This window comes from Harmonia axyridis, chromosome 3, assembly GCF_914767665.1.
Source record: "Harmonia axyridis chromosome 3, icHarAxyr1.1, whole genome shotgun sequence".
NCBI lineage: Eukaryota > Metazoa > Arthropoda > Insecta > Coleoptera > Coccinellidae > Harmonia > Harmonia axyridis.
In genome coordinates, this window is record NC_059503.1 from 3859658 (window position 1) to 3884111 (window position 24454).

General features: G+C 34.3%; 5 protein-coding genes across 7 annotated transcripts; 3 read left to right on the top strand and 2 right to left on the bottom strand.

Moving 5' to 3' along the window:
• Positions 1-1498: 1498 nt before the first annotated feature.
• Positions 1499-8640, top strand: LOC123675822 (cell division cycle and apoptosis regulator protein 1-like). Its single transcript, XM_045611357.1, has 10 exons — positions 1499-2311; positions 2368-2629; positions 2690-2915; positions 2973-3268; positions 4442-4664; positions 4945-5199; positions 5392-5645; positions 5709-6409; positions 8076-8311; positions 8372-8640. The coding sequence occupies exons 1-10, from the start codon at positions 1615-1617 to the stop codon at positions 8591-8593; spliced, it is 3372 nt and encodes a 1123-aa protein (XP_045467313.1). The 5' UTR covers positions 1499-1614; the 3' UTR covers positions 8594-8640.
• Positions 8641-9847: 1207 nt separating this feature from the next.
• On the top strand, positions 9848-12112 carry LOC123675832 (peptidyl-prolyl cis-trans isomerase). Its single transcript, XM_045611374.1, has 2 exons — positions 9848-10097; positions 11288-12112. The coding sequence occupies exons 1-2, from the start codon at positions 9870-9872 to the stop codon at positions 11714-11716; spliced, it is 657 nt and encodes a 218-aa protein (XP_045467330.1). The 5' UTR covers positions 9848-9869; the 3' UTR covers positions 11717-12112.
• Positions 12113-13058: 946 nt separating this feature from the next.
• Positions 13059-14349, top strand: LOC123675829 (N(6)-adenine-specific methyltransferase METTL4). The gene has a single exon (XM_045611371.1). It carries the CDS (start codon positions 13194-13196, stop codon positions 14238-14240), a length of 1047 nt encoding a protein of 348 aa, XP_045467327.1. The 5' UTR covers positions 13059-13193; the 3' UTR covers positions 14241-14349.
• Positions 14350-14900: 551 nt separating this feature from the next.
• LOC123675826 (stAR-related lipid transfer protein 7, mitochondrial-like) lies at positions 14901-17184 on the bottom strand. Of its 2 annotated transcripts, XM_045611367.1 has the most exons (3): positions 17066-17184; positions 15700-16444; positions 14901-15641 (listed from the first exon to the last, which is right to left on the bottom strand). In XM_045611367.1, the coding sequence occupies exons 2-3, from the start codon at positions 16255-16257 to the stop codon at positions 14991-14993; spliced, it is 1209 nt and encodes a 402-aa protein (XP_045467323.1). In that variant the 5' UTR covers positions 16258-16444; positions 17066-17184; the 3' UTR covers positions 14901-14990. The 2 variants fall into 2 exon arrangements, with proteins under 2 accessions (XP_045467323.1, XP_045467322.1); XM_045611366.1 differs by lacking the exon at positions 17066-17184 and having other exon boundaries at positions 15700-16752.
• Positions 17185-17268: 84 nt separating this feature from the next.
• LOC123675830 (vacuolar protein sorting-associated protein 62) lies at positions 17269-21490 on the bottom strand. 2 transcript variants are annotated; one of them, XM_045611372.1, is made up of 5 exons: positions 21290-21488; positions 21193-21237; positions 19996-20175; positions 19592-19780; positions 17269-17907 (listed from the first exon to the last, which is right to left on the bottom strand). In XM_045611372.1, exons 1-5 carry the CDS (start codon positions 21348-21350, stop codon positions 17345-17347), a joined length of 1038 nt encoding a protein of 345 aa, XP_045467328.1. In that variant the 5' UTR covers positions 21351-21488; the 3' UTR covers positions 17269-17344. The 2 variants fall into 2 exon arrangements, with proteins under 2 accessions (XP_045467328.1, XP_045467329.1); XM_045611373.1 differs by lacking the exon at positions 19996-20175 and having other exon boundaries at positions 21290-21490.
• Positions 21491-24454: the final 2964 nt, after the last annotated feature.

Consider the following 24454-nt stretch of genomic DNA (forward strand, 5'->3'; position numbering starts at 1 on the left):
TATTAGGGGTACAAATAGAATATTGCCTTTTCCTTGAAAAATTAGTAATTATATACTTCATTATTTTTGTAAATCTAGAAGAACTTACTATTTATATTCATGTACATACCTACATCTCTTCCGTTCCACAATTCTCGAATTTGTTGATTTAAAATCAAAATTCCAAAAATCGGTTGTTTGGTGATTGTCAAAATTCAACAACCAAAAAAAAAAAAATCAATTTTATTAAGTAGGAATCACAAACTAGCGGCCTATGTCTCTTTACCAACAAATTTTACTGCATGAAATAATTTACTTCATTATTCTAGGGAATTACGATTTTGTGAATACCAGACAGACAGACATATCCTCATTATATCAAACAACTAAGTGTGGAAAATTCATACTTTTTTCGAAACAATATATCGCTTTGTGCATCTTGAATCCTAAATATATAGATGTACTGATATTTATAGACGAAAAAATCATATCTGTGTTGTGAAATGACAATCTCAATTTTAGATTGTTTCCTTTCGTACCTACCTATTGTAAAGCGAAAATCTACATGAACTCTAGATCTACATAGTTTTATAAGAATTTCCTTTCAATTTTTTTCTCTTCGAAAAAAATACTTCTCATCGTTCCTCACGTAATTCCAATCCTTGAACTGAAATGTTTAAATTTTTATCTAGATGTTTTGTAGATTTTTGTGAAATAGACCATCTAAATGTGATCTCATTGTTTGAAATGAAAGATTCATTGTTATCACTGTCTAGAAACTAAAAACATATATTTCATCTATATAAATAAATTATGCGAGATGTTTCAATTTGTTTTTTATTGTACCTCCTTCAAAACCTATACACATTTATATTAAATAGAAGTCAAGGTCAGACTTACTAACTCTGGAAATAAAAACAGTTATGTAAGTATTTGGATAAAATTAAGATGTTTTTAGACATCTTAGATAAAATATACGATTTGTAATATAATATTTCAAACAAATCGGGCACATATTTAATCACTCAAATAGAAAAATTACATGAATATCAACATTAGTTACGCACATGTACTCAATAAATTCAAGGTTATAATCATTCTAATGAAAAAATAATTAATTAATCCAAAAAATGTTATCTGCATCCACCATTATATTCACTAATTCAATGGGAATCCATCAATAAGAATGAAACAATGGAGTGATGAGAAGAATTCAAATATGTATAAGAGAATCGTGAAATCTTTGAGTATAAATATTGTTGATTTGAGATTGAAACCAATGAAACCATTATACTCATCAACACAAATTATACAACATTCAATAAAGCGCATCCACCGTTTACAATTCTGTTGTCTACTATTGAATTTCAACTTTTCTTGAGGAAATATTCATGAGGTTTGAATTAAAGCAATACTCACTTTCTGAGACTCATGTAAATGAAATAAAAAAGTATTCAAAACAAAAAAAAGTCCTCTCTATTTTGAAGATGAGAGCGTTCCCTCTTCACTCTGTGCTTCGAATCTATGGTTTCGAACAGCTTCTCGGCAATCAATCAAAGTGGTTGAGTTTTCTGATAATTTAACTAGTTATATTATAGGTATTCTAGTTTTCGATATAGTAATAAAATTTCCTCAATGAGCAATAATTTAGGACAATTTGCGGGTGGTAAAAACCCAGCATGGGGCAGGAACAACAATCCTCAAAATATGGTGTCTCAAAATAACCAAGGACTTAATGTACCTCAAATGATGAATCAAATGGGAAATATGAATAATACTGCTGTATTACAATTCCAGCAGCAACATCCCCAAGTATTTCAGAATGCTTTAGGTATCCAACAGCAAAATTTAGGAATTGGTTTGCAGCAAATGGCCAATAATGCTCTTGGCGCTTCACAGTTGGCATCAAACCAAATCTTTCAACAAGTTTCGTACCCTAACCCGAGGGCGTTGAATACTGCTGCATTTCAAACATCACAAAATTTACCCCCTTTATCTCAACTGAGCAGCAACAATACAAATACGAAGCAGAGGGTTTTTACTGGTACTGTGACTAAGGTTCATGATAACTTTGGATTTGTCGATGAAGAAGTCTTTTTTCAAACGAATGCTTGCTCGAAGGGTTTAAATCCTTCTGTTGGAGATCGAGTTTTAGTTGAAGCTTCTTACAATCCTTCCATGCCATTCAAATGGAATGCAACTCGAATTCAAGTTTTACCAACCTCAAGTGGAAATAATCAACAACAATCAAATCGTCATTCTAGTAGTAACTCGTCATCTAAAAACTACAATTCTTCAGGATATAATGCAGTACCTCCCCCTGAACCAAATAGTAAGAAAATGAATAGTATAAAAATAGTACATCAGTAATAACTCATGTTATTTTAGGTAATTTCAGCAGTAGTAGGAGTAATAGTAATAGACCTAAAGCTTCAGCTGGTGGTCGAGGAAGAGAAAGATCTCGTGAGAGAGATCGTGAAGATGAGGAGGTTGAAAGAAAAAGAAGACGAGAAGAAAGACAACAAAGAGCGAGAGAGAAGGAAGACAAAAAATCTCCTATTAGAAGAAGGTCCCGTTCTCCAAAAGTGAGAAGGAGACCAAGAATAGTTCCAAGATATATGGTACAAATTCCAAAGATTGCATTGAACTTGTAAGTTTCTTAACTGAATGATAAAAATTGAATTTAATATTTTCTATTATTTCCTTGTAGATTCAATGCAGATGTTTTGGAGGTTCGTAGGAGGTATGCTAACATGTATATTCCGTCTGATTTCTTCCACAGTAACTTTGAATGGACTAAAGCCTTTCCTTCAAATAAGCCATTTTCACTTAGTAAGCCTTGCTCATATCACATCATGAGTAAAGAAACCGAACCAGTGGTAGAGAATGATGCTGTATTAGAACCGTCAGACTCAGATTACCTGTTTTCAGCCAAGGTTTGTATAACGAATTTCTCTTAAGCATTATTTGCAACACATGAAAAATTTTTTCAGGTTATGTTGATCAATGTGCCCGGAATTGAGGAACTCTATCATAAATCGTGTGCAATGGCAGAGGACGAAGAAAAAAAAGATAGGGATGCAGATGAAAAAGACTATATTCACCCCTCACGTCTCATCAACTTTCTTGTCGGTCTAAGAGGTAAAAACGAAACAATGGCCATCGGTGGTCCTTGGAGTCCATCTCTAGATGGTCTCAATCCTGAGAAGGATCCATCGGTCCTTATTCGTACTGCTATTAGAACATGCAAGGCTCTCACCGGAATTGATTTGTCAAATTGTACACAATGGTAAGTACTTTTGTGACATTCAGGCTTATTTAAGTGAAATTCTAAGGGGAAACCTGAAAAGATTGAGCTAATTTTAATGATTCCATCGTAATATATAGAAAAAAAATCTCAAAAGAACTAATTTAGACGAAATTATTAGAATATAAAAGTAAAGTTAAAAATTTCAAATCCATTTCAATAATAAAAATCCATTTATTCTAAAAATATCTGTATAAATTTGAATAAATAGAACTAGAACAGAATCAACCAATAAAGTTCCATCAATGAATATGAGGGTCAAGCTGAATATAAATAGAAATTTTAAAAAATTCTTAATTAATCTGGTGAGTTTCGGATAAAATAATCATATGTCAGAAAAGTACTGAGAATTGGTCAATTTTTCCAAATGTTTTTATATAATCAAAATTATACACTGACCAAAAAATAAATTATGAGAATATTTTTCTATCAACTACAAACAAGTGCTTCAAAATAGTATAAAACGGATACAAAAAGAATATTGCTGCTATAGCCTGTTGTCCAAAACCCAGGTTTGTCAATTCCTCGTCGATTTGGGAATAAGGCATTCCACAAATAACATTACACTGTATTTTGCATATAGACTTAGGTCTTAACATTCATTTTCAATGAAACAATTTCAAAAAGGATATGGTGCTGCAACCATAGCTGTGGCGGTCATTTGGCTGATATAATTTCCATCCTGAATGGAATGAATAAAATTAGCATCCATTGATTGCTCCTAAAATACTCATTTTTTGTTAAAATCAGAATGAAATCTCTCAGCGGAAAATCTTTATTTTCTCAGCTTAAGAGGAGTAAAACTTGAGTTTAACGCTTTCAAACAATTAGAAACGCTTTCTAAAGTTTCTGAATAAATTCAGCTTCACCCTCGCATAAAAAACTCGATAATCTCAAAACATTTTAGGTCCCAACTGATCATGTCTCGAAATAGGGTTCTCCCTGTTACAAAGGGAGACAGAGACACGTTTATCAAAATAAACATACCGTGAGCCCCTTTAGAATTAGTTGTGTATAGGAAAATCCGAGTATTGGGACAGGGAATTTCAGTTGCAGACCGACAGAACTAGACTTAAGTGTTTGTCCCCTTTTCTGTTCTTCCGAATCAGGTCCACATATTCATGCTCACCCCCTTCTGTGTTCTTCTTCATTTAGGTACCGGTTCGTGGAGCTGTATTACCATCGCAGCGAGTCTGTTCACAAGGGGAAAACCATTCCTGCTAGAGTCGAGACGGTGGTCATCTATCTGCCTGATGTGTGGAGCTGTGTACCAACTCGCCTTGAGTGGGACAACCTTGTGCAGTCCTACCAAAAGGTGCTAGAACGCGAGCTGAAGTCCGACCAGGAGCCAATGGAAGAGGCTCAACTCGATGAAAAGGCATTTTTATTATTTTTATCTGTGTATACGTACTACTATAACTAGGTTAGGAATTATTAGGTGTGCAGTGTTGCAGGTGATTTGGAGGCCTCATGCCTCCCCGCACTACATTCTTCCAGAATGAAGGATTTTTAGGAGATAAAATGTGTGACTACAAAACATTTTTTAAGTACAAAGAAATTCTGTATGGATGGTGTATGGAAGTGTATTGCGTGTGAATTTTTTAAATTTTTTTTTTATTCGTTGCCGGTTACTTATTTTGGATTTCTACGATCTACAGGAAGAAGAACAAAGTTTGGACAAGGTGGATCCCACTCATTACTCACTCTTGGATGTGAAGACAATGACTGTCAACGATTTGAAGAAGGAACTCAATGCTCGTGGTGCCAACATCAAAGGATTGAAATCACAACTGGCGGCAAGACTTGGAAAATTACTAAAGACAGAAACCGAAAACGACAATGATAATGAAGCAAAAGAAAGTGTTGTGGATTCCGAACCTGAGGCTGTCGTGCAAGAAGAGAAGAAACCAGAGGTGAGAAGCTCGTTTTTCAACAGAGTGGTCTTTCTGATGAAAGTTTAATTAATCCCCTGTCCTTCTGACTAGTATCTATTGCTAATAACTAGCCGCTATGCATGTTTGGTGTCTTTTCTCTCTCTCTCTCTGCTTGAATGTTTGTAGATTTTCATAGCTTCCATGTTTATTCTAAGAGTATCAACTTTGCAGGTGGAGGAAAAAAAACTGGACGAAAAAGAGAAGGCCCTCCTACAAAAACGTTATACACTGCCAGATCAACAGCACATCATAGTCCATCCGTCCAAGACAGCTAAATCTGGCAAATTCGATTGTACAGTTATGTCTTTATCCCTTCTTCTAGATTATAGACCCGAAGATACCAAGGAACACTTTTTCGAAGTATCTCTATTCGCCGAACTTTTCAATGAAATGCTTATGCGAGATTTTGGATTCAATATATATAAGTGAGACATTCAAACGGTTTTTTGAATCAATATGTCTTTATATGTGTTAATTTTTATTTATAGAGCATTATGTCAACTGCCAGAAAAACCAAAAGAGAAAGAAGAACCAAAAAAACGCGAGAAAGACGACCGTAAAGGAGATGATAAGAGTGATAAGAAAAAGCACGAAGATAAGAAGAAGGACGAGGATAAGAAGAAAGATGGAGAAAAGAAGGAAGATGATGACAAGCAACAAAAAGAAGATGAGAGAGATAAAAAAAGTGATGAGAGTAGAGACGAAGATAAAAAGAAGTCCGAATCAAAGAAGAGTGATAGGAAATCATATGACAGTGATGACGATGAAGATGGTGAAGAAGATGACGAAAAGGACAAAAAGAAAGATAAAGATAAGAAAAAGAGCCGTGTTAAATTGTACACCAAACACAAACACCTCCTACTGTCGTTTGTTTATTTTGACCAAACTCATTGTGGCTATATATTCGACAAAGATATCGAAGATCTCTTATATAATTTAGGTCTGAGTCTGTCTAGGGCGCAAATAAGGAAACTGGTGGGTAAAGTGATCACCAGAGATAGTTTACATTATAGAAAATTGACTGATAAATCAAAAGATGAGGAATCGCCGATCAAGGAAGAATTGGAAGAAGCGGTTGTCAAAGATATGGCCGTAGGGAACAATAAACTCCTTCCATTATTCATTGATGAGAAAGAAACTGATAGGAAAATTGAAACAAAGTCTACACAAGAAGTAAAGAGCACAGAGGGTAAGATTGAATAATTAATATTTTTGTTACGCCAAAATAATCTTTATACAGAGGATAAGGTATGTTCATAGAGCCTGACCTCTTGCTCTATAGCTGCTGATTGAGGGGAAAAAATTTGCGGAGAAATATACAGGGTGCCTCAAATTCAATGCTCACTGAAAGGATCTCGAGAAGTATAAGAAATCTTCAAGCACCCCTGATCTTTTTTACGAAATAATAAAATATCAGAAAACAGATCATGGATCTCTAAGCCTTTTAGTTCTCGAGACGCTTTCAGTGAACATCGAATTTGGAGCACCCTGTGGATCCTACGCCATAAAAAAGGGTGTTTTTTTTTAGAGCTATAGAACTTTAAATTGCAATAAAACAACGATGGATTATTCGATTGACATGAATTTTATTTATCCGCAAGATAATCTTGTGGCATTACATTTTAAATATGATTTCTGGCATATGACCGCCACGGCTGACTCCGATGTAGTCGAATCTGGACGTCCAATTTTCGATGACTTTTTCCAACATTTGTGGCCTTATATCGGCAATAACACGGCGAATGTTGTCTTCGAAATGGTCATGGGTTTGTGGCTTATCCGCATAGACCAATGACTTTACATAGCCCCACAGAAAGTAGTCTAGCGGTGTTAAATCACAAGATCTTGGAGGCCAATTCACAGGTCCAAAACGTGAAATTAGGCGGTCACCAAACGTGTCTTTCAATAAATCGATTGTGGCACGAGATGTGTGACATGTTGCGCCGTCTTGTTGGAACCACAGCTCCTGGACATCATGGTTGTTCAATTCAGGAATGAAAAAGTTAGTAATCATGGCTCTATACCGATCACCATTGACTGTAACGTTCTGGCCATTATCGTTTTTGAAGAAGTACGGACCAATGATTCCACCAGCCCATAAAGCGCACCAAACAGTCAGTTTTTCTGGATGTAACGGTGTTTCAACATACACTTGAGGATTAGCTTCACTCCAAATGCGGCAGTTTTGTCTGTTGACGTAGCCATTCAACCAGAAGTGCGCTTCATCGCTAAACAAAATAAAATGGACGTAGTGCGCGATACGTATTCCGCACAGAACCATTATTTTCGAAATAAAATTGCACTATTTGCAAGCGTTGTTCAGGCGTGAGTCTATTATGGTGAATTGCCAAACCAAACTGAGAATAAATCACTCGACAGCTGTTAAATCGGTCGCCATCTTGAACAGTAATGCCAACTTAAAGTTATATACCTCGAAAAAAACACCCTTTACAATACGCCTTTCATTATTTCTTTTCTCGCTGCCAGTCCACCTTCTTTACCGATGTTCCATTTTGTTCAAGGTATACTTGAATGTCGCTTTCTCCTGTTAATTTCTCCTCTTTAATTCATGAGGAGTTATTTCATGTTTTAGTTTTGAATAATCATTACCGCTGGCTTATAAAACGTAGAATAAATCTTCACGGGATAGCTTCTTGATGTTAAAAGAGATGGAGCAGGATTCCAGAAACACATCAGTGCTCTAGGACTACTTCCTTCTGCAATCGCGCAGGTTTCAGATCGGTTTACCCTTTAAGGAACTTTGTCCTAAATATCAAATGCTTTTGAAGGAACATGTGAAATTTAGCCAATTTTCATAAATCTTGCAATTCGGTTTAATGAATTATTTTTTGTAGGTATGGTTATGTTTCAAGGTGCTCTTGTGGACGTTGGTAAGTTAATGTTACAACTGGAGAGAAGTGACAAGGCCCGAATAGAAGCAGATTCTCGAGTTTCAAGCCTTAAAAATGAAAACAACAAGCTCAGCGACAAATATGAAAAAGCCAATCAGCATATTAAACGTATAAATTCTGAACTGAAGGAGTACAAAGATAAATTCAGGAATAGCGAAGATACTTTATCAAAAACCTTGGTGAGTAAATAGAGAATTTCCATGAAGTGAAGGAAATTGTTTATAATTTTGAATTTTCAGGCGTATTCGAAATTGTTTCAAACAACGTTGACTGAAATAAGAGACAAAATAGACCCCGTCCTTAAAAGTACCTCGATCAATAAAGAAGAAAGTATGAAAAAGGAAAAAGACGGCGATAGAGATAAGAAAGAAAAAGATGAAGGTAAATCTAGATGGGAGAAAGATGTGAAATCGGAGATGGAAGTCGATGAGCCTATGGATGAAAAGAGTCATTCTAAATGAGTTTTATTGTATTTAATCGATTGAAATAGAATTGTAAGATAAGTTGACTTGCTGTTTCATTTCCTTATGTGTACCTATTTATTTTCTACACTCGTCTCACAAGCCCCGATATTCTGATAATTTAAGGAAAGACAGGCCAAAATAATCCAAGGGGAATATTCAATTTTAAAATATACGTTTCTGAAAAACAAAAAGAATACCATTTGATAAAAAAATCTATTAAAATATCTTATATTTATTATCCAAGTGTTTCTTAAAATTCTTATACATGAAATCTTTTCATGAAATATTCAATGTAGTCTTCTGAAGTCAAAACATCCTATATTGAGTCAGGGAATAACGTGATATTACAACATATTTTCTTTTGACCTTATTGGAAGAATTTTCTTAAGGAAGCAAATATTATTATACTTGGAAAAAATATATTTCTCTTTCGATATATCGACAACAAATAATGAAAGAAAAACATCCAAAATCTATTTTGAAAAAAATCTATAATTTTGCAACTAATTTCTAAATTTTAATTAAAACGGGTGGGTATTTCTTCAATTATTGATAAAACTCCATAACCATCAAACCGATTTTTTCCATCAACAAACTCAACCTAAATATAGAGGACAAAAGATCTACATGCTCGCAGTTCCCGGAAGGCTTACCGAGCCACAACGACCCCAGTTCAAATAAAACTTATTAGGACTCTGAATCCAAAAATATTTCAAGTCTCAAGCACATTCCCTTAGAGAGTTAGGCACACCAAGAGTTATTATGTACACGGGGGATGGACAGACAGAATCTATTTTAACCTCAACTTCTTCGTCAGAGAATTGAACCTCATCTAGGCTCAAAATTCGAAAAATTACAAACATTGGAGCAAAATGAAAGCCCTCAGAACAGACAAACAGAAAGATGAGAACTATGACCAATAATCCTTAGTATGACAAGCTCAAATTCTATAATAATTATTTATTACTTCGTATGTATTTGAACATACTCAAAACATTACTTATTCCTTCCATGTCCTCTTCTATGAAATAAATGTATCTATTCCAAATAAAATTAACATTCGAATCGTCTTCATTTCCCTAAAAACAAAGAAATCGAATAAAAAGGCACCAAAACACATGTAATTTTATCATGTGTAATGCCCTGTTTGAAATTGCCGCTCTCATATGGATATCAATTTCCGCCATGTGCTAAACAAGGACAACACAAAGGATAACGAGCATATGGCGCAGCATTTATTTTGACTAAGGCAGTATATCCGCTCATTTCGATCATGGCCTTCTCCATCCTTTCCCGTCAATCGGAAGCGGCGTTTAGATTGGCTTCTCTCTCATTTCGATCGAGTTCCTTACAAGGCGCACTCGCCGGCAAGAGTAAGTTGAGTTCAGAGCTTTCTTTTACTACCTCTGTGTTAAGACAATTCTCGAACAAAATGAGTCTACCAAAAGTATATTTCGATATGACCGCTGATAGCCAACCTGTTGGAAGGATCGTTATGGAGGTAAATATTCTTATAAGATTGTTCTGATTTGCCGGCTAAGTAATCACGACATTGTCCAGTTGTACTCGGCTGCTTTGATTTCTCATCATTCCTAATGAGTCATCTGCTTTTTATAACGCCTTATTCAATTTTTCTGATACCCATAGAGTTTTGTAGAATTTTATATTTTTGGTATTTCTTTAGTTGATTCCAGTAAAGCATGTAATTTCTTATGGAAATTTTTATGGCGTCCCATGTCGTTTGATCAGCACATGACGGTGCACGTTATCAAATTGCTTAATGTAATCATAAATTGTATTTACTTCCTAAAATAGATTATTTTGAAATGTATATGTTATGATTAGGAATTTTATCATTTTATTTATTCAAATAAATTTGCGATTTACAGAGATTCAAATGCTTTTCTTCACAGCATTCTATAATTGACATAATAGGAAAACTTCCTTAACTTATTTGTACTAAGGAGTGAACCACGTTTTATTCTTGTTGTTACTATAAATATCTAGAAAAATTCCAGGCGATTGTATTGCGTGTTTCTTATTAGAAATCCTAGTTTTTTCGCTTGAAATCATTAAAAAAATTTGAATTCTTCATAAAAGTAGTTATAATACTTTTTTTATATTTTTTCGTATCCGTATAAGTTTGCGTCAATTTTTCAAATCATCGAGAAATTTTATCTGTTAATATCGAATATTTATTTGAAATTACCGTCTCCAAAATCCTTGAAATTTTCAAATTCGTTAAAAATGAACGAAGCTCTTACAGCGAAGGAATTGAAAAAATTTCCTTGACCTAGTGAAATTATAGATTTGTAGTTAGCAGCTTTCATATTTCATTGATTTTTGTTGATATAGACAGCTTGATTACTGGTACACATCAATCAATAGCAAGAAATTATTCATATGGAGAATTGTCGGCGATATTAGAACAATAGATTTATTTTCCTTTTTAGTGTTGTGATGTTCCTAAATTCTCATCTAAAAATAGCGGCAAATTTATAACACCTAACCCTAAGCTGATGGATACGTTTTTGAATACTTAATTTTCTATGGCATTTGGCAAAAAACATAAAATTTGATCTTCTTTTTCTTGAATGCAGCTTATAAAATTTGTTACTTGTTCAAAGAAACTAGAAATAATGAAATTTATTATATTATTCAATAGTAAAAATTCGTTTCAATGTTCCTTAGCTCAGAAGCGACGTTGTTCCAAAAACAGCTGAGAACTTCAGAGCTCTCTGTACAGGAGAAAAAGGTTTCGGTTATAGAGGATCCACCTTCCATAGAGTAATCCCCAACTTCATGTGCCAAGGAGGCGATTTCACCAACCACAATGGTACTGGAGGTAAATCTATCTATGGAAACAAATTCCCTGATGAGAACTTCACCCTCAAACACACTGGTGCTGGAGTCATGTCCATGGCTAACGCTGGACCCGACACCAACGGATCACAGTTCTTTATCACCACCGTGAAAACCTCATGGTTGGACAACAGACACGTTGTCTTTGGTTCAGTAGTAGAAGGCATGGATGTAGTTAAGAAACTTGAAGCTATGGGATCCCAGTCAGGAAAAACGACAAAGAAAATTGTTGTCGCAGAATGCGGTCAATTATCATAAGTTACCTATTTGATTGTGTTTGGGGCAAAGTTTCATTTCCCTAACTCGAAAACATTTGTCAATGTTGGAAAATATACTTGCGTCATTAGTTTCACAACTTCCAATCCCAAGTAATCTTCAATACTTGCCCTTATCAATCGAAATGTAACTTTCTCTCAAATTTTTTTAATTTGAATTAGAGATAAAAAAATTTTATTACATCTATGCTAAGAATCATTCCATCTAGTTAACTTGGTGTTAATAATTGAAAGTTTCCTCTTAGAGGTTTGTATTGGGTTTTGTTTTGGCAATAAGAATCCTCCATTTAAAATACTTAGCATGTAATCTCTGCATTTATAATGAGTCAACTTTGCAGTTATATTAAAAATAATCCCCAATAAACTTATTCTAATTTAATCATTGAGTATTTATTTATTTTGTTTCCATCTACTATGAAATTTAATTATTGATAAAGTATTTCTATAATATCAAGTTGAACTATGCAAGTTCAAAAAATCAATATACAGGGTGTTGAATTTTTTTAACTGACTGGCTCTGAAACTTAGAGTTGAAATTAAATCAAGAGGGTTTCAAGATGTACTTATTGCGCATTAGACATGCAATTAAAAATTTTATGTTCATCATTGGTAATGATTCCTTTTTTTTTTTAAATGCTACGCCACTGAGATATTACAAGCTAAAATATCATTTTTGAATTGTTCATTCAACTTGTGAAAAAAAATCTCTCATGCTATTAAATTATTATTAAATATGGCGCCCTATTCAAAAAGAAGATTTTTTTGTTGCGAACGTGCACCTCGAAACTGCTTTTCAGTTCGAAATACCTCAGTGGCGTACTATTTTTTTCATAAAAAAATTAAGACAAATATTCAGTTTTTAAGAACACTAAATTTATATAGCAAACAACCATTAATTTTTCATGTAGGGAATGAATGAAGTTTATTGTACTCATTCACTAACAACCTGTATAAACGGGTTTCACAACATTATGTATTTGATGATTTCGACCACAAAAAAAATTTCAACATCAAAACATTCTATTTCAGATAGTTTTTGTTTGAACAATAAATTTCAAAAAATCAAATTAATCCATAGACTAAAAGTTCATTAAGACTCGAGACAAAAATTGAGTTTTCTTTAGTGAAGCCTTAAATCCTGCCCTATAAAGAAATATTTTTATTTCTGAAAAAAAACTGCTATATCATTTTTCCTTCTTCGATTAATGAAAAATTCTGTCATTGAGATTGATAATTCAATCTCAAAGTAACTACTCAAAAAATTTCACAGGAATAATCTATCCAAAATAATAAGAAAGTTTGTGTTCTTGGAAAGCGGTCAGAGAATATTTAAACTAAACTAACCTCATTTTAAAACTTCAGACGTCTTTACTCTTTATTTATCAAAAGATTTCCTCATTGTAAGGAAAACATTAATTAGGAAGAAGTCTAACATAAAGATGGAAATAACGTGAAAGAGAATGTCAATAGTTTGCACTTCCGGTTTGGGATGGCTCATATCCCATTTCGACTATATTTCAATGGTTTACCAATATATTCCTATGGGTAAAGGAATCAAATTCAAGAAAGAATTATTTCAAATAAATGTTCCATACATACGAAAGAACGGCAAAAGAAAAGGTATAGATAGTAGCGAGTGGAAAAAACCGGTTATAAATGACGAAGAAGTACTATGGATTAAGAATGTTTACGATAATTTATTTGATGAATTCAAATTTCATTTCAGTCCTGATTCTGATAAGGTAAATAATAATACTTGTGCTTTGGAAATGAGTGCCAAAATATATGAGCAAACAAACAACCTAGCAGTAATAAATGCGGAAGGTGCAAATGTGGGGCCCAATATATACAGAGAAGTTTGTGACAGTATCTATATATTTCCTCAAAACTGTGAATTTTTCTGCAGAAATACCAAAGATTTGTCCAAATATATACCTGCCAAAAAGTTTGATTTAATCCTACTTGACCCACCTTGGTGGAATAAATACATACGGAGAAAAAGAAAGAGAAGTAACCATGCATATGAAATGATGTATAATGATGACTTAAAAGATTTAAAGCTAGAAAATTTATTACATGAAGATAGTTTGGTAGTTGTCTGGTGTACAAATTCTCCTCAACATATAAATGCCTTGAAAGACGAGATATTCCCCAAATGGGGGATTGAATTCATCTCTAAATGGTATTGGTTGAAAGTTACGAAAACTGGAGAACCAATCTGTAATTTTTCTGAGCCTCCTTGCAAACAACCTTTTGAACAGATCATATTTGGTAGTAAAAAGAACCGAAGAATCGAAAGTCCCCCAAATGGAAAATTGGTATTGAGCATTCCTAGTGCGTTGCATTCTCACAAACCGCCATTGGTGGAATTACTGAAATTATATATGCCAAAAACACCCCAGTGTTTGGAGATATTTGCTAGATACTTACTTCCAGGTTGGAGTAGTTATGGAAATGAAGTTTTAAAATTTCAACACGAAAGTCTGTACGAAGAAGGGGAAGACTGAAACAGTACATAACCAAATGAACTTAAAGAAATTTAGTTAACTGCAACCAATGTGATATTTTTAGCTTTTATTTATTGTAAATGTGAATAAATATAAGAATATTAGAAGTTATGATTTTTCCTCTAAAAATTAACTTCATTACAAAGTTGGGTGATTTCAGTTACTTTCTGTTAGATGAAATATGCAAACATTATATTAAGCTGCTTTTAGTACTATATTCCAAAAATTTCGAGTGAGCTGTAAAACACAAAAAACATTATGAAAAAGGGTTTTTTTTTTAACATAACTCTGGTAGAATAGAAGATATCAAAATGGAATGGAGGTTAGAAAATTGTTTAATTGTAATTTATCTGATGAATTTAGAAATGTCAGGATTTTTGTCTTGGTCTCCCTCTTGGATAGCAAAATAATAATTTTTTCAAGTGTTGCAGAAAACAATATTGCACAAGAAAAATTTGGTCACAAAAATATGGAATCCCTAAAAGGCACCTTTACATACTTTCTAGTATTCATCCTGCCTCAATGAAATATCCACGTAATGGTGAGAAGGAAAAACTTTTTTTTTAAACATCAATATATTACAATAATTTTAAATTCAATAAAAAACTTTGAATATCTTATTCTGTTGTAATAGAAGTTTTGAAGTAAATAAAAAATCTGTTACCAAATATATACAGATTTATAATTCAGATTATTTTTGTTTCGTGATACAAGATGAAAGCTACATTCATAAAACCCCAGCTGTTTTCATCAACTAATATAGTAGGAGGGGTGAAGGTACTTCCAAAAATTTTTTGTGCCTCTTTGAATTATCGAATTGGTAGTTGGAGGGGTATCAGTTTGTTTTCTGGTTTCTACATCGTTTTTTGGGGACCTATTTGATGGTTTTGGAGGATCAGGATGCTGTCTTTTGTAAAACCTCTTTTTTAGGTTATGTTGAGGTTCAGATATTGTATTATCTGTTATCAAATCTTCCTCAGAATCAAGAAAATAGTAGAGATTGTCTTCAGGATATTCCACTTCAGTTGTTTCCCTTTCTTTGAGGAGGCAGATGCATTGAACACCATACTGTTTACAATAAGCCTTGTACTTTTTGGCGGCATCTCTGAGTCTTTCTAGAAAATCAGGCATAGCCCTCATGGCGACCCATGTGGTAACTTTCGATGGAATACTGACTCCAGGATTGTCATAATATGTTAAAACAAACTCGATGCCATGTTTGTTCAATTCTGTATAAGGTTTTATGACCATATAAGACCAGTAATCTTTCACCCTAAATTTATCTTGTCTATCAGGGTATTTGGGATGTGTTATGCTTCTATTTGCCAAAATAATTGAATTTGTCTTGTAGTCTACCAAGTAACGGCGGAGAAAAACATAGTCGCGATTCGCAAACATCATCTGAAATTAAATCATAATAAAATATTATAGAATAAGAAAGTCTTATGGCTATACATACTGGCCATAACATTTCCCAATAAATAACTTCACAGTTATTTTTAGGATTCGGATCTTGCTCTACAACATCTAAAACTATGGCTGTAGTATCCCACATTCTTCGGTAGGTTGTATCAACTTGAACGCTTAAGAATTCTTCAGCTGATACATCATTGTAAGAACCATAGACTTTGTACTCATAATGACCAGACTCAAGTAATCTTCTCCACACAACTAAATCTTTTTTCTCTATAAAAGTTTCCCAATTATCATACTTGATAGGGGGATTGGGCGATTTGAAATCATCACAGTGGCAGATATTTTCGGAATTTTCCATTGGATTTTTTTTGTGGCAGTTATGACATAGTGTTTTATCCCTGAGAGTATAAACATATGTAAAATCTCCAATTCGGCTTTTCATATCTTGTTCAGGAATTCTATACTTGTCCCATTCAAAAGCAGCTAATGAAACTGCACCCAACATGATCTCTTTACTTTTTTTCTTTCCAGTTATTTTCATTCGAGAAATAATCTCTCTTACTCTCTTATCTTCCCACAACTTGGAATAAATGTTAAACATCTGATATGTTTTTCCAACCTTTTGAGCTAGTACACATTCGCACTGCCTTGTCCATAGATTTATTAAGAAACTAGTTTGATGTTTACTGAACGATCTGGGAAAAACGTATCTATTTTTCCGGAACAAACCAACAAATTTTCCCTTTGTCAAAATCGTCTGCAATTTATCCCTTACATTCTTGAATATCCTGAAATTATCCAATAGATATAGTTTCTGTAAAACCAGAATGGATCTTGGAAAAAAGTATCCTTTTAGGTTACTTATTTCGGCTGCAAGTTTGAGGTTACTATTGAATAATGGGATCTTTGAAGGGTACATTTTTTCATAATTTAGGATTGAGATTTCAGTCTTTCATGAATATTGGATGTTTTAAAGCTTCATCTTAACATCTTACTTCAAATTTTTGACAAGAGGAATTCAAATTATTAAGATATTCTCTTATCTAAGTTGATAAATTATGTTCAATTGAAACTACGTCTAAAATCGATGTTTGCGCAATCACAGAACAACGGTAGGGGGTATTGTTATAATTCGATGATAATTATTTGATATAAAAATTGAATGACTCAAAGCTTATCATAGTTTTTCAGGTGTTTAACTCATAATTTCCTTTATCGATAACACCATCACTTCTATAAACATAAGTCCGACTGGACAAAAAGGAAATTACTATTGGCTTTCCAAAATATTAGCTACTTTGATTTAATTAAAGGAAATGTTCTTAATTTTTATGACTAGCGTTCCAATTAGTTGACTGAAATCTGGAGAGTAATGAATATATTTTCAAAATAAAGAGACAATATCTTACCCCAATGATAGATGCCACGTACATTAATTTTTGAAACACTAACCATTTCCAAAAATTGACAACATGATTGAAGAAAAATGACAAACCCTTTTGACAACAAAAAATCTGCACTGAATTATATTGTATATTTTCACTGGGTTCATTTCTATAATTAATTATGCTCCTACCTATGGTTATTTAATAAAGGTAAGAAAACCAAGATACATTCTTGAATTATTATTTATTTACAAATATAGAATTTTTTTTTACGTACACCAGTAATTAGGTAATTCAATTGTATCATTTTTTACTACAGGTGAAATCCGAATTTCTAGGTCCAAAAGGACCATCCGCCTGCTTGCAAAGTCCCAGATTTTTAAACAATATACAATTGGACCTAGGGTTTCCCCATCTACCTCTAAAAGAGATCCATTTGGGCAAGCCATCAAACCCCATATGATAAATCTTCAGATTTTTCCATGTTTCCCACTTGTTGCCGAACCCTGCGAAATCCTGTAGTTTTGGTACCACTGAATACGTGTGATTCCCCGGTTCACTCCAAAACCCGTGGGATCCCCATGCTGAAAAAAGCACCGGGTGGTTGTTTTTCAGTAGGAGAAACTTTGGGAATCGTATATTCTGAATCATTTTAATGTTGGACCTTTGAGATTCGTAAATGAAGGTATGTAGAAACTTGTTGTACTTATAGTAGGCGCCGAACTCATGGGTTGACACGAAAATGGAATCGGGATGTTTTTCGCCTCTGAAGGAGAGGGTCACGTGTTCCCAATCTCCCACGTGGTCACCCATATATACTTTCCTTCCGAAACAAGCAGAAAAAACGGAGGGCGTTGGAACTCTTCCTGTAAAAAAAAACTGATCGATCAATAATGTGAATGAATATAACATTGTTGTCTACGTGATTTCGAAAATATGATCGTTAGTTCCAAAAATGTAAATAATTTGTATTGGATGTAGTAGGACAATTTCAAACTTCGTGCTAAATTTCATGTTGATCAGATAACCATAGAATATTCAAGAAGAATATTACCCTGACCACATTATAAATGACCGTCCTATAGTGCAATAAGTCTCGTAAATCGTCTAGACAAAAAGTCATCCATATGGTTCACAGATGAATCAAAAAGAGAGAAGGGCACCGGCATTGGGATATATGGACCTAAACTGAGGATCTCTAAAGCCCTGGGAAGTGAGCCCTCGATTCTACAGACCGAGATAATGGCTGTTTATGTATGCGCCCAGGAGTGTCTCAAAATGAACCTCAAGGGGGCGCATATCTACATCACCACGGACAGCCAAACCACGCTGAGATCCCTGGAATCATGTTGTCAGGGGTCTCTGCTGACTTGGGAGTGCCGTAACACCATAAAGCAACTGGCCAGAGGAAATAAGGTGACTCTACTATGGGTGCCAGGGCACTGTGGGGTTGAAGGAAATGAAAGAGCTAATGAACTTGCAAAAAGTGCATCAAGGTTAACACCTGCTGGACCTGAGCCTTTCTGTGGGATAGGAAAAGACCAATATAAACCTGCGGTCCAGCTATGGGAGTTGAACAGCAGGACAATCCACTGGACTAACACTCCTAGACTTGTTCAGGCAAAGGAATTCGTGAAGATTTCACCTACCTACGCCAAAAAGCTACTGAAGCTGTCGCGAGCCGAGCTTCGGGTGATGGTGGGACTGCTGACGGGGCACTGTCGGTACAAACATCATTTGTACCGTATGGGAAAGTCAGCAGACGAGATTTGCAGACTCTGTGGATCGGAAGCAGAAACAGCCGAACACTTGGTATGCAAGTGTCCGGAGCTGGCTGGCCTAAGAACCATTCACATGGGTAAGCCGATCCTGGATACCAGAGAGGTAACGGCCAAGGCCCCTAAGGAGGTTGTCAATTTTATTAACGTCATTGATGACCTCCCTGGGTTTCTATGAATGAGTAGGGTAGAGAACAAAAGATCTTCATGGTTGGAGTTCCCGGAAGGCTTACCGAACCAAAACGACCCCAGTTCAAATAATAATAATAATACCCTGACCACAAAACTAATACGTAATTTTGGGTGTTGATATGAAATAACAATTTCAAGATGCGTGCAAAATTTTGAGCTGATCCATAGAATATTAAACATATGTTTCATCTTCTGAGAGCTAATCATATAATCAGAACCATGGAAAATAATATTCAAGAAGAAGAGTGGAAAAGATACCGAATGTTTCTGTGATCATAGATTCGATCGGGTTAAGATTTCGTGTGTACAATTTGAGGAATAACAAATTTCAAAATTCATGCAAAATTTCGTGTAGATATAGCGTTATCAGAATCATAGAAAATTCAAGAGAAATACCGAAAAAAATGAGGAAAGCAATGAGGTGATGTCAGGAGCTTTTGAGCATAATTATTATTGCATATCATACTTATACCAATATACAGTAATGTGGCCTTCAAGGGCGCATGAATAAACGAGCGCCTGAATGCTCCAGATTGACTGCAATTTTTTTAATGCTATTTGTATATTACAAAATACTCACCCAAGAAACAAATTTCCTTGCCCAAATTGTAGGGATAAAAAAACCAATATGACACGAAGAAGTTGAGGGAAGTTTTCGATTCCACATTTTGTGGATCTTTATGGCAATAAGTCACTAAGCCATAAGCAGGTACACTCTGTATGTCGTCTTTTCCATGTAAGAATGATGCTTTGTCGTTTTTCAACGACTCTGAAAAAAAAAAAAGAATATACAGGGGTGTTTACTTAAATGATTTTAAGAAATACCATTCGAAAATTTTGTTTGAAAAATTGGTGGACCTAAGTTTTCTTGATATCATCGGAGTAATTGATTTGTACGATCAATTGAGGAACACGCTGTATATAGGTACTATATCAAAAGAGGTTTTAACGAATATTTCGTTACAACCAACAGGAGAATCTTACCAACATCTTGAAGTGTTTTCATGTACAATTTCTCGTTTTGCAATACTTTCTTCGTAAGACGTAATCCATCTGCATTGGCTGGATAGACGTTTTTGACAAAATCATCGATACCAGAAGGTTTGAACAGCTCTCCTGGTGCCAAGTAAATCAAGGGGGCCCAAGATCGAATAAGAAATTCCACTGGAAAATCATTGATATATATATTTTACGGATAAATCACAGTTTGGCAATTTTTTCAAATCCTTTTAAATTATTAAGCATTTGTTTTCATTATAACGATCCAAATTCAAAGATTATTATTTCGATGTTCCTAAATTATAGTATATAAAGTATTATTCAAAGTATTTCATTGCAATTAGAATTCAATGTTGTTTTAAATGTCCTAAAAGTTTCCAGAACGCCTGAAGTTATCGCTTTGCGACCTTTTGGTTTTTTCATACAAATTTGATGGGATTTCTGTTTCTGTTAGAACTTAAAGACACAATTTGGTTTTTCGCAGTGCATCAGTTGAAGAATATCGTCTTTCGGCCATAACTTCAGAACGCCTGAAATTATCGCTTTGCGACCTTCAGGTTTTTTCATGCAAATTTGATGGAACTTCTGTTTCTGTTGAGAAAATCCTATCATTGCATTTGAAATTTCGCAGTAAAATGAACAAAACAATGAACTTCTGACTTAGCACCCCATATCGAAAGCAGCAAAAACAAATTAATCATGACTATATTTTGTCCTCAATCAACAAGATATTATCTTTCAGACGAGATCTAATTTGCTCAAAAATGTTGAGCCAAACTGAAGTTACAGGCATTTAAATCAGTCAGATTTCTCCCTTTCACCTACCCTTATTTGATATCGTAAAATCGAAAGTGACAATTCGAAAAGATAGAGAATTTTCCAAGGATTACAGTGATGATATTTTCCCTTCAACTCCATATGAAACATTTTCGAGTAAAATTCATTTTTCTACTCGACCGTAGCTATTACTCCCCCTAGCTGTAGAGGTATGAACTTCAAAACAATTTCCAGTGTGTTTTTTTGTATACTTTAGTGGTAAAAATTTTTACCGCAAGTCTCTACGATGAGTGGATCCTGAGATATAGCCGCTTACCTCGCTTATTTGCCCTCCCTGTACATCAATAAATAGGGTAATATTTCTCATACTCACAAATAGCCCATATATTCTCAAATTTGACTTACCTTGGTCATAAAACTTTTTTGAGTTAACTTCATCGCTCTGCTCACCTAAACACAAGCAATTTAATTCTTCACTCTATCACTTCTTAAAGCCACTCACCAAAAACCAAAGATCTCTTGAATGACAATATGAAAATTATGATTGTTGTTTCCCAACTCATCTCATAAAGATGAGCACATATTGGAAGTTCCCTTTTTGTCAATTCTTCTTTCTCTTGTGAATTTCTGAAGAGATTAAAGTACCGTTTGTTCGACCAAGTTGACCGATGACTTTACAGTCACTAAGTTACCTGGTTGTTTCATTTATTCCACCATAATTGCACTACTTGTGATTTATTGAAAACGTTTACTATCGCTCCTATCGAATATTGACCCATATGAAATCTGATCAGAACTGTAGAAGATATAGGTGTTTGCGGACACACTGACAGACATACAGGAAAACAAAAAGTCGGTTCTGAATTACATTTTGCAAAATGTTTCAATTTTGAGGGAGCTGGAAACTCGTAAAATCTTCGTTTTGAAATCGTTAGAGTTGTCACATGAAATCTCGAGTGTAAATATATTAAAATCTAGCTTTTTATTCCTTTTACATCAATTATAGAAATTGTATGAATAACAATCTTTTTGTTTGATATCTTCTATTTAAAGAGAGTTTTGAATTAAACAATAATAATTTTATTTGCATTTAAATTGTTAACTAAAGGGTGTTTTTTTTAGAGCCATAGAACTTTAAATTGCAATAAAACAACGATGGATTATTCCATTGACATGATTTTTTTTTATCCGCAAGATAATCTTGTGGCATTACTTTTTAAATATGATTTCTGGCATATGACCGCCACAGCTGGCTCGGATGTAGTCCAATCTGGACGTCCAATTTTCGATTACTTTTTCCAACATTTGTGGTCGTATATCGGCAATAACACGGCGAATGTTGTCTTCCAAATGGTCAAGGGTTTGTAGCTTATCCGCATAGACCAATGACTTTACATAGCACCACAGGAAGTAGTCTAGCGGTGTTAAATCATAAGATCTTGGAGGCCACTTCACAGGTCCAAAACGTGAAATTAGGCGGTCACCAAACGTTTCTTTCAATAAATCGATTGTGGTACGAGCTGTGTGACATGTTGCGCCGTCTTGTTGGAACCACAGATCCTGGACATCATGGTTGTTCAATTCAGGAATGAAAAAGTTAGTAATCATGAATCTATACCGATCACCATTGACTGTAACGTTCTGGCCATCATCGTTTTTGAAGAAGTACGGACCAATGATTCCACCAGCCAATAAAGCGCACCAAACAGTCAGTTTTTCTGGATGTAACGGTGTTTCGACATACACTTGAGGCTTAGCTTCACTCCAAATGCGACAGTTTTGTTTGTTGACGTAGCCATTCAATCAGAAGTGCGCTTCATCGCTAAACAAAATAAAATAGAAATAGTGCGCGATACGTATTCCGCAAAGAACCATTATTTTCGAAATGAAATTGCACTATTTGCAAGCGTTGGTCAGGCGTGAGTCTATTCATGATGAATTGCCAAACCAAACTGAGAATAAATCACTTGACAGCTGTTGAATCGGTCGCCATCTTGAACAGTAATGCCAACTTAAAGTTATATACCTCGAAAAAAAAACACCCATTATATCATCATAGATTTTACAACTTTTTTACGTGTTAACGATATTATTAATATCAATTATTATAATAAGTAGGTTATATGCAAAAAATATATAAAAAAGGATGTTAAGAGATCATACCAATCAAAATATGGGATGCCCCAAAAGAAACATCTCTGGCATATCGTTTGAAACATTGTTACATTTTGAAGAGTGAGGACCTTAGTGTTATTTTGTCCCGGTTCGAAAACGTGAACGTAAACGTAATAACCTCTTTGTTTCCGCTATATCTTCTTGCAAAAAGAGGCTGATTACCTAATGTTAAGTTTTTGGAGCGGAAGCAAGAGGCCCATGACACATACAGCGTAGGTAGTGAATATACACGTAATTTCGAACGCACACCTTATAAGTATATCTTGTCATCATAATGAAAGTGAACACGCTAGATGTATACAGATGATACTAAAGAAAATTATGAAAATATTATGTTATAACATGTAGAGGTGACTACCAGATCGTAGAACTAGATACGGAATACGGAAATAGCAATATTGGGACAAGTTTGTAATGAGTAAACCACATATTACATATATCACGTATACAGGGTGGCCCACCTAAAACAACGGAATATTAGAGAATGTGGAAAATGCCACAAAAGGTCAAATTTTAAACGATCGTTCTCCAAACAGGTTGCTCTATTTTTTCTTAACAATATGTAATTTTCGAATTTTGAGCCGAGAATGGTCTCAAACGATAAAGTTCGAGTCACTGATTATTCCGACCTAGAAACTAAACATTATCAAGGTAGGTTCAGATCTCCTGCATATTTGGGGCGGCTTCTTAATGTTTCAGGAATTATTATTTATTTTCAATTCTCTAATTAGAATGTTGATTCCTCAGTAGAATGCAAAATATTGGAAAAACGGTCCCATTTTATCATATCCACCATTCTACAGAAATATAAGAAGTGTTCTTACTTCATACCACAATTAATTATAATTTTTTTAATCGTTTATACGTAGAAAAAGGTAAGAATCGATGCCTAATTGAGTAACACAAAGATTTCGATATCCAGAAAAAAAATTTTGGCATGAAAATTTGATAGAAAGAGCATTTGACCACACCGAATACAAATCTGCAATTAGTTAGGTTCCAAAAGGTCTCAATTTAGAGTTTTGTGGGAAAATTTTCAAGATTAGGGAATATTTTAAAAGATGAACCCTTAATTCCTATGATCTAGAGAAAATAAATTTTCAGTTTGCATAGGTGTATACACTCAGACCTGCTAACTAAGTGTTGGCACATCAATTATGTCAGTTTTTCTTTAAAATTTCAAAAATTCAATTGAGTAAAAAATACTATATACAGTGACTATTAAAAGTCACTATAATACTATATTTGCCTGAGAGCAATCTGTACACAATTTACTGAAGTTAACAGCGAACCACGGGTAGAAATCTGTATCGTGTAGGTCATTACCAAAGCTTGGTTCAAGCTAGTTTTCCTAGATGTCGCCAGAAAAATGAAATTGGTGAATGTAATTCAATTGAGCGCATCCGCCCAAAAAGCGTTAATATATTTTATAATTTAGAAATAGTTTCCGATTAGATCAACTTCAAAATTGAATACTAGGAAAACTCTTCAA

Coding starts and splice junctions, on each gene's coding strand:
- LOC123675822 (XM_045611357.1), top strand. CDS start 1,615: ATGAGCAATAATTTAGGACAATTTGCGGGTGGTAAAAACCCAGCATGG. Junction 2,312..2,367: donor ACCTCCCCCTGAACCAAATA/GTAAGAAAATGA, acceptor ATGTTATTTTAG/GTAATTTCAGCAGTAGTAGG. Junction 4,665..4,944: donor AGGCTCAACTCGATGAAAAG/GCATTTTTATTA, acceptor TACGATCTACAG/GAAGAAGAACAAAGTTTGGA.
- LOC123675832 (XM_045611374.1), top strand. CDS start 9,870: ATGGCCTTCTCCATCCTTTCCCGTCAATCGGAAGCGGCGTTTAGATTG. Junction 10,098..11,287: donor TTGGAAGGATCGTTATGGAG/GTAAATATTCTT, acceptor AATGTTCCTTAG/CTCAGAAGCGACGTTGTTCC.
- LOC123675829 (XM_045611371.1), top strand. CDS start 13,194: ATGTCAATAGTTTGCACTTCCGGTTTGGGATGGCTCATATCCCATTTC.
- LOC123675826 (XM_045611366.1), bottom strand. CDS start 16,575: ATGTACCCTTCAAAGATCCCATTATTCAATAGTAACCTCAAACTTGCA. Junction 15,642..15,699: donor ATTGGGAAATGTTATGGCCA/GTATGTATAGCC, acceptor ATTTAATTTCAG/ATGATGTTTGCGAATCGCGA.
- LOC123675830 (XM_045611372.1), bottom strand. CDS start 21,350: ATGAGTTGGGAAACAACAATCATAATTTTCATATTGTCATTCAAGAGA. Junction 21,238..21,289: donor CAAGAGATCTTTGGTTTTTG/GTGAGTGGCTTT, acceptor GCTTGTGTTTAG/GTGAGCAGAGCGATGAAGTT. Junction 19,781..19,995: donor GAAAACACTTCAAGATGTTG/GTAAGATTCTCC, acceptor TTTTTTTTTCAG/AGTCGTTGAAAAACGACAAA.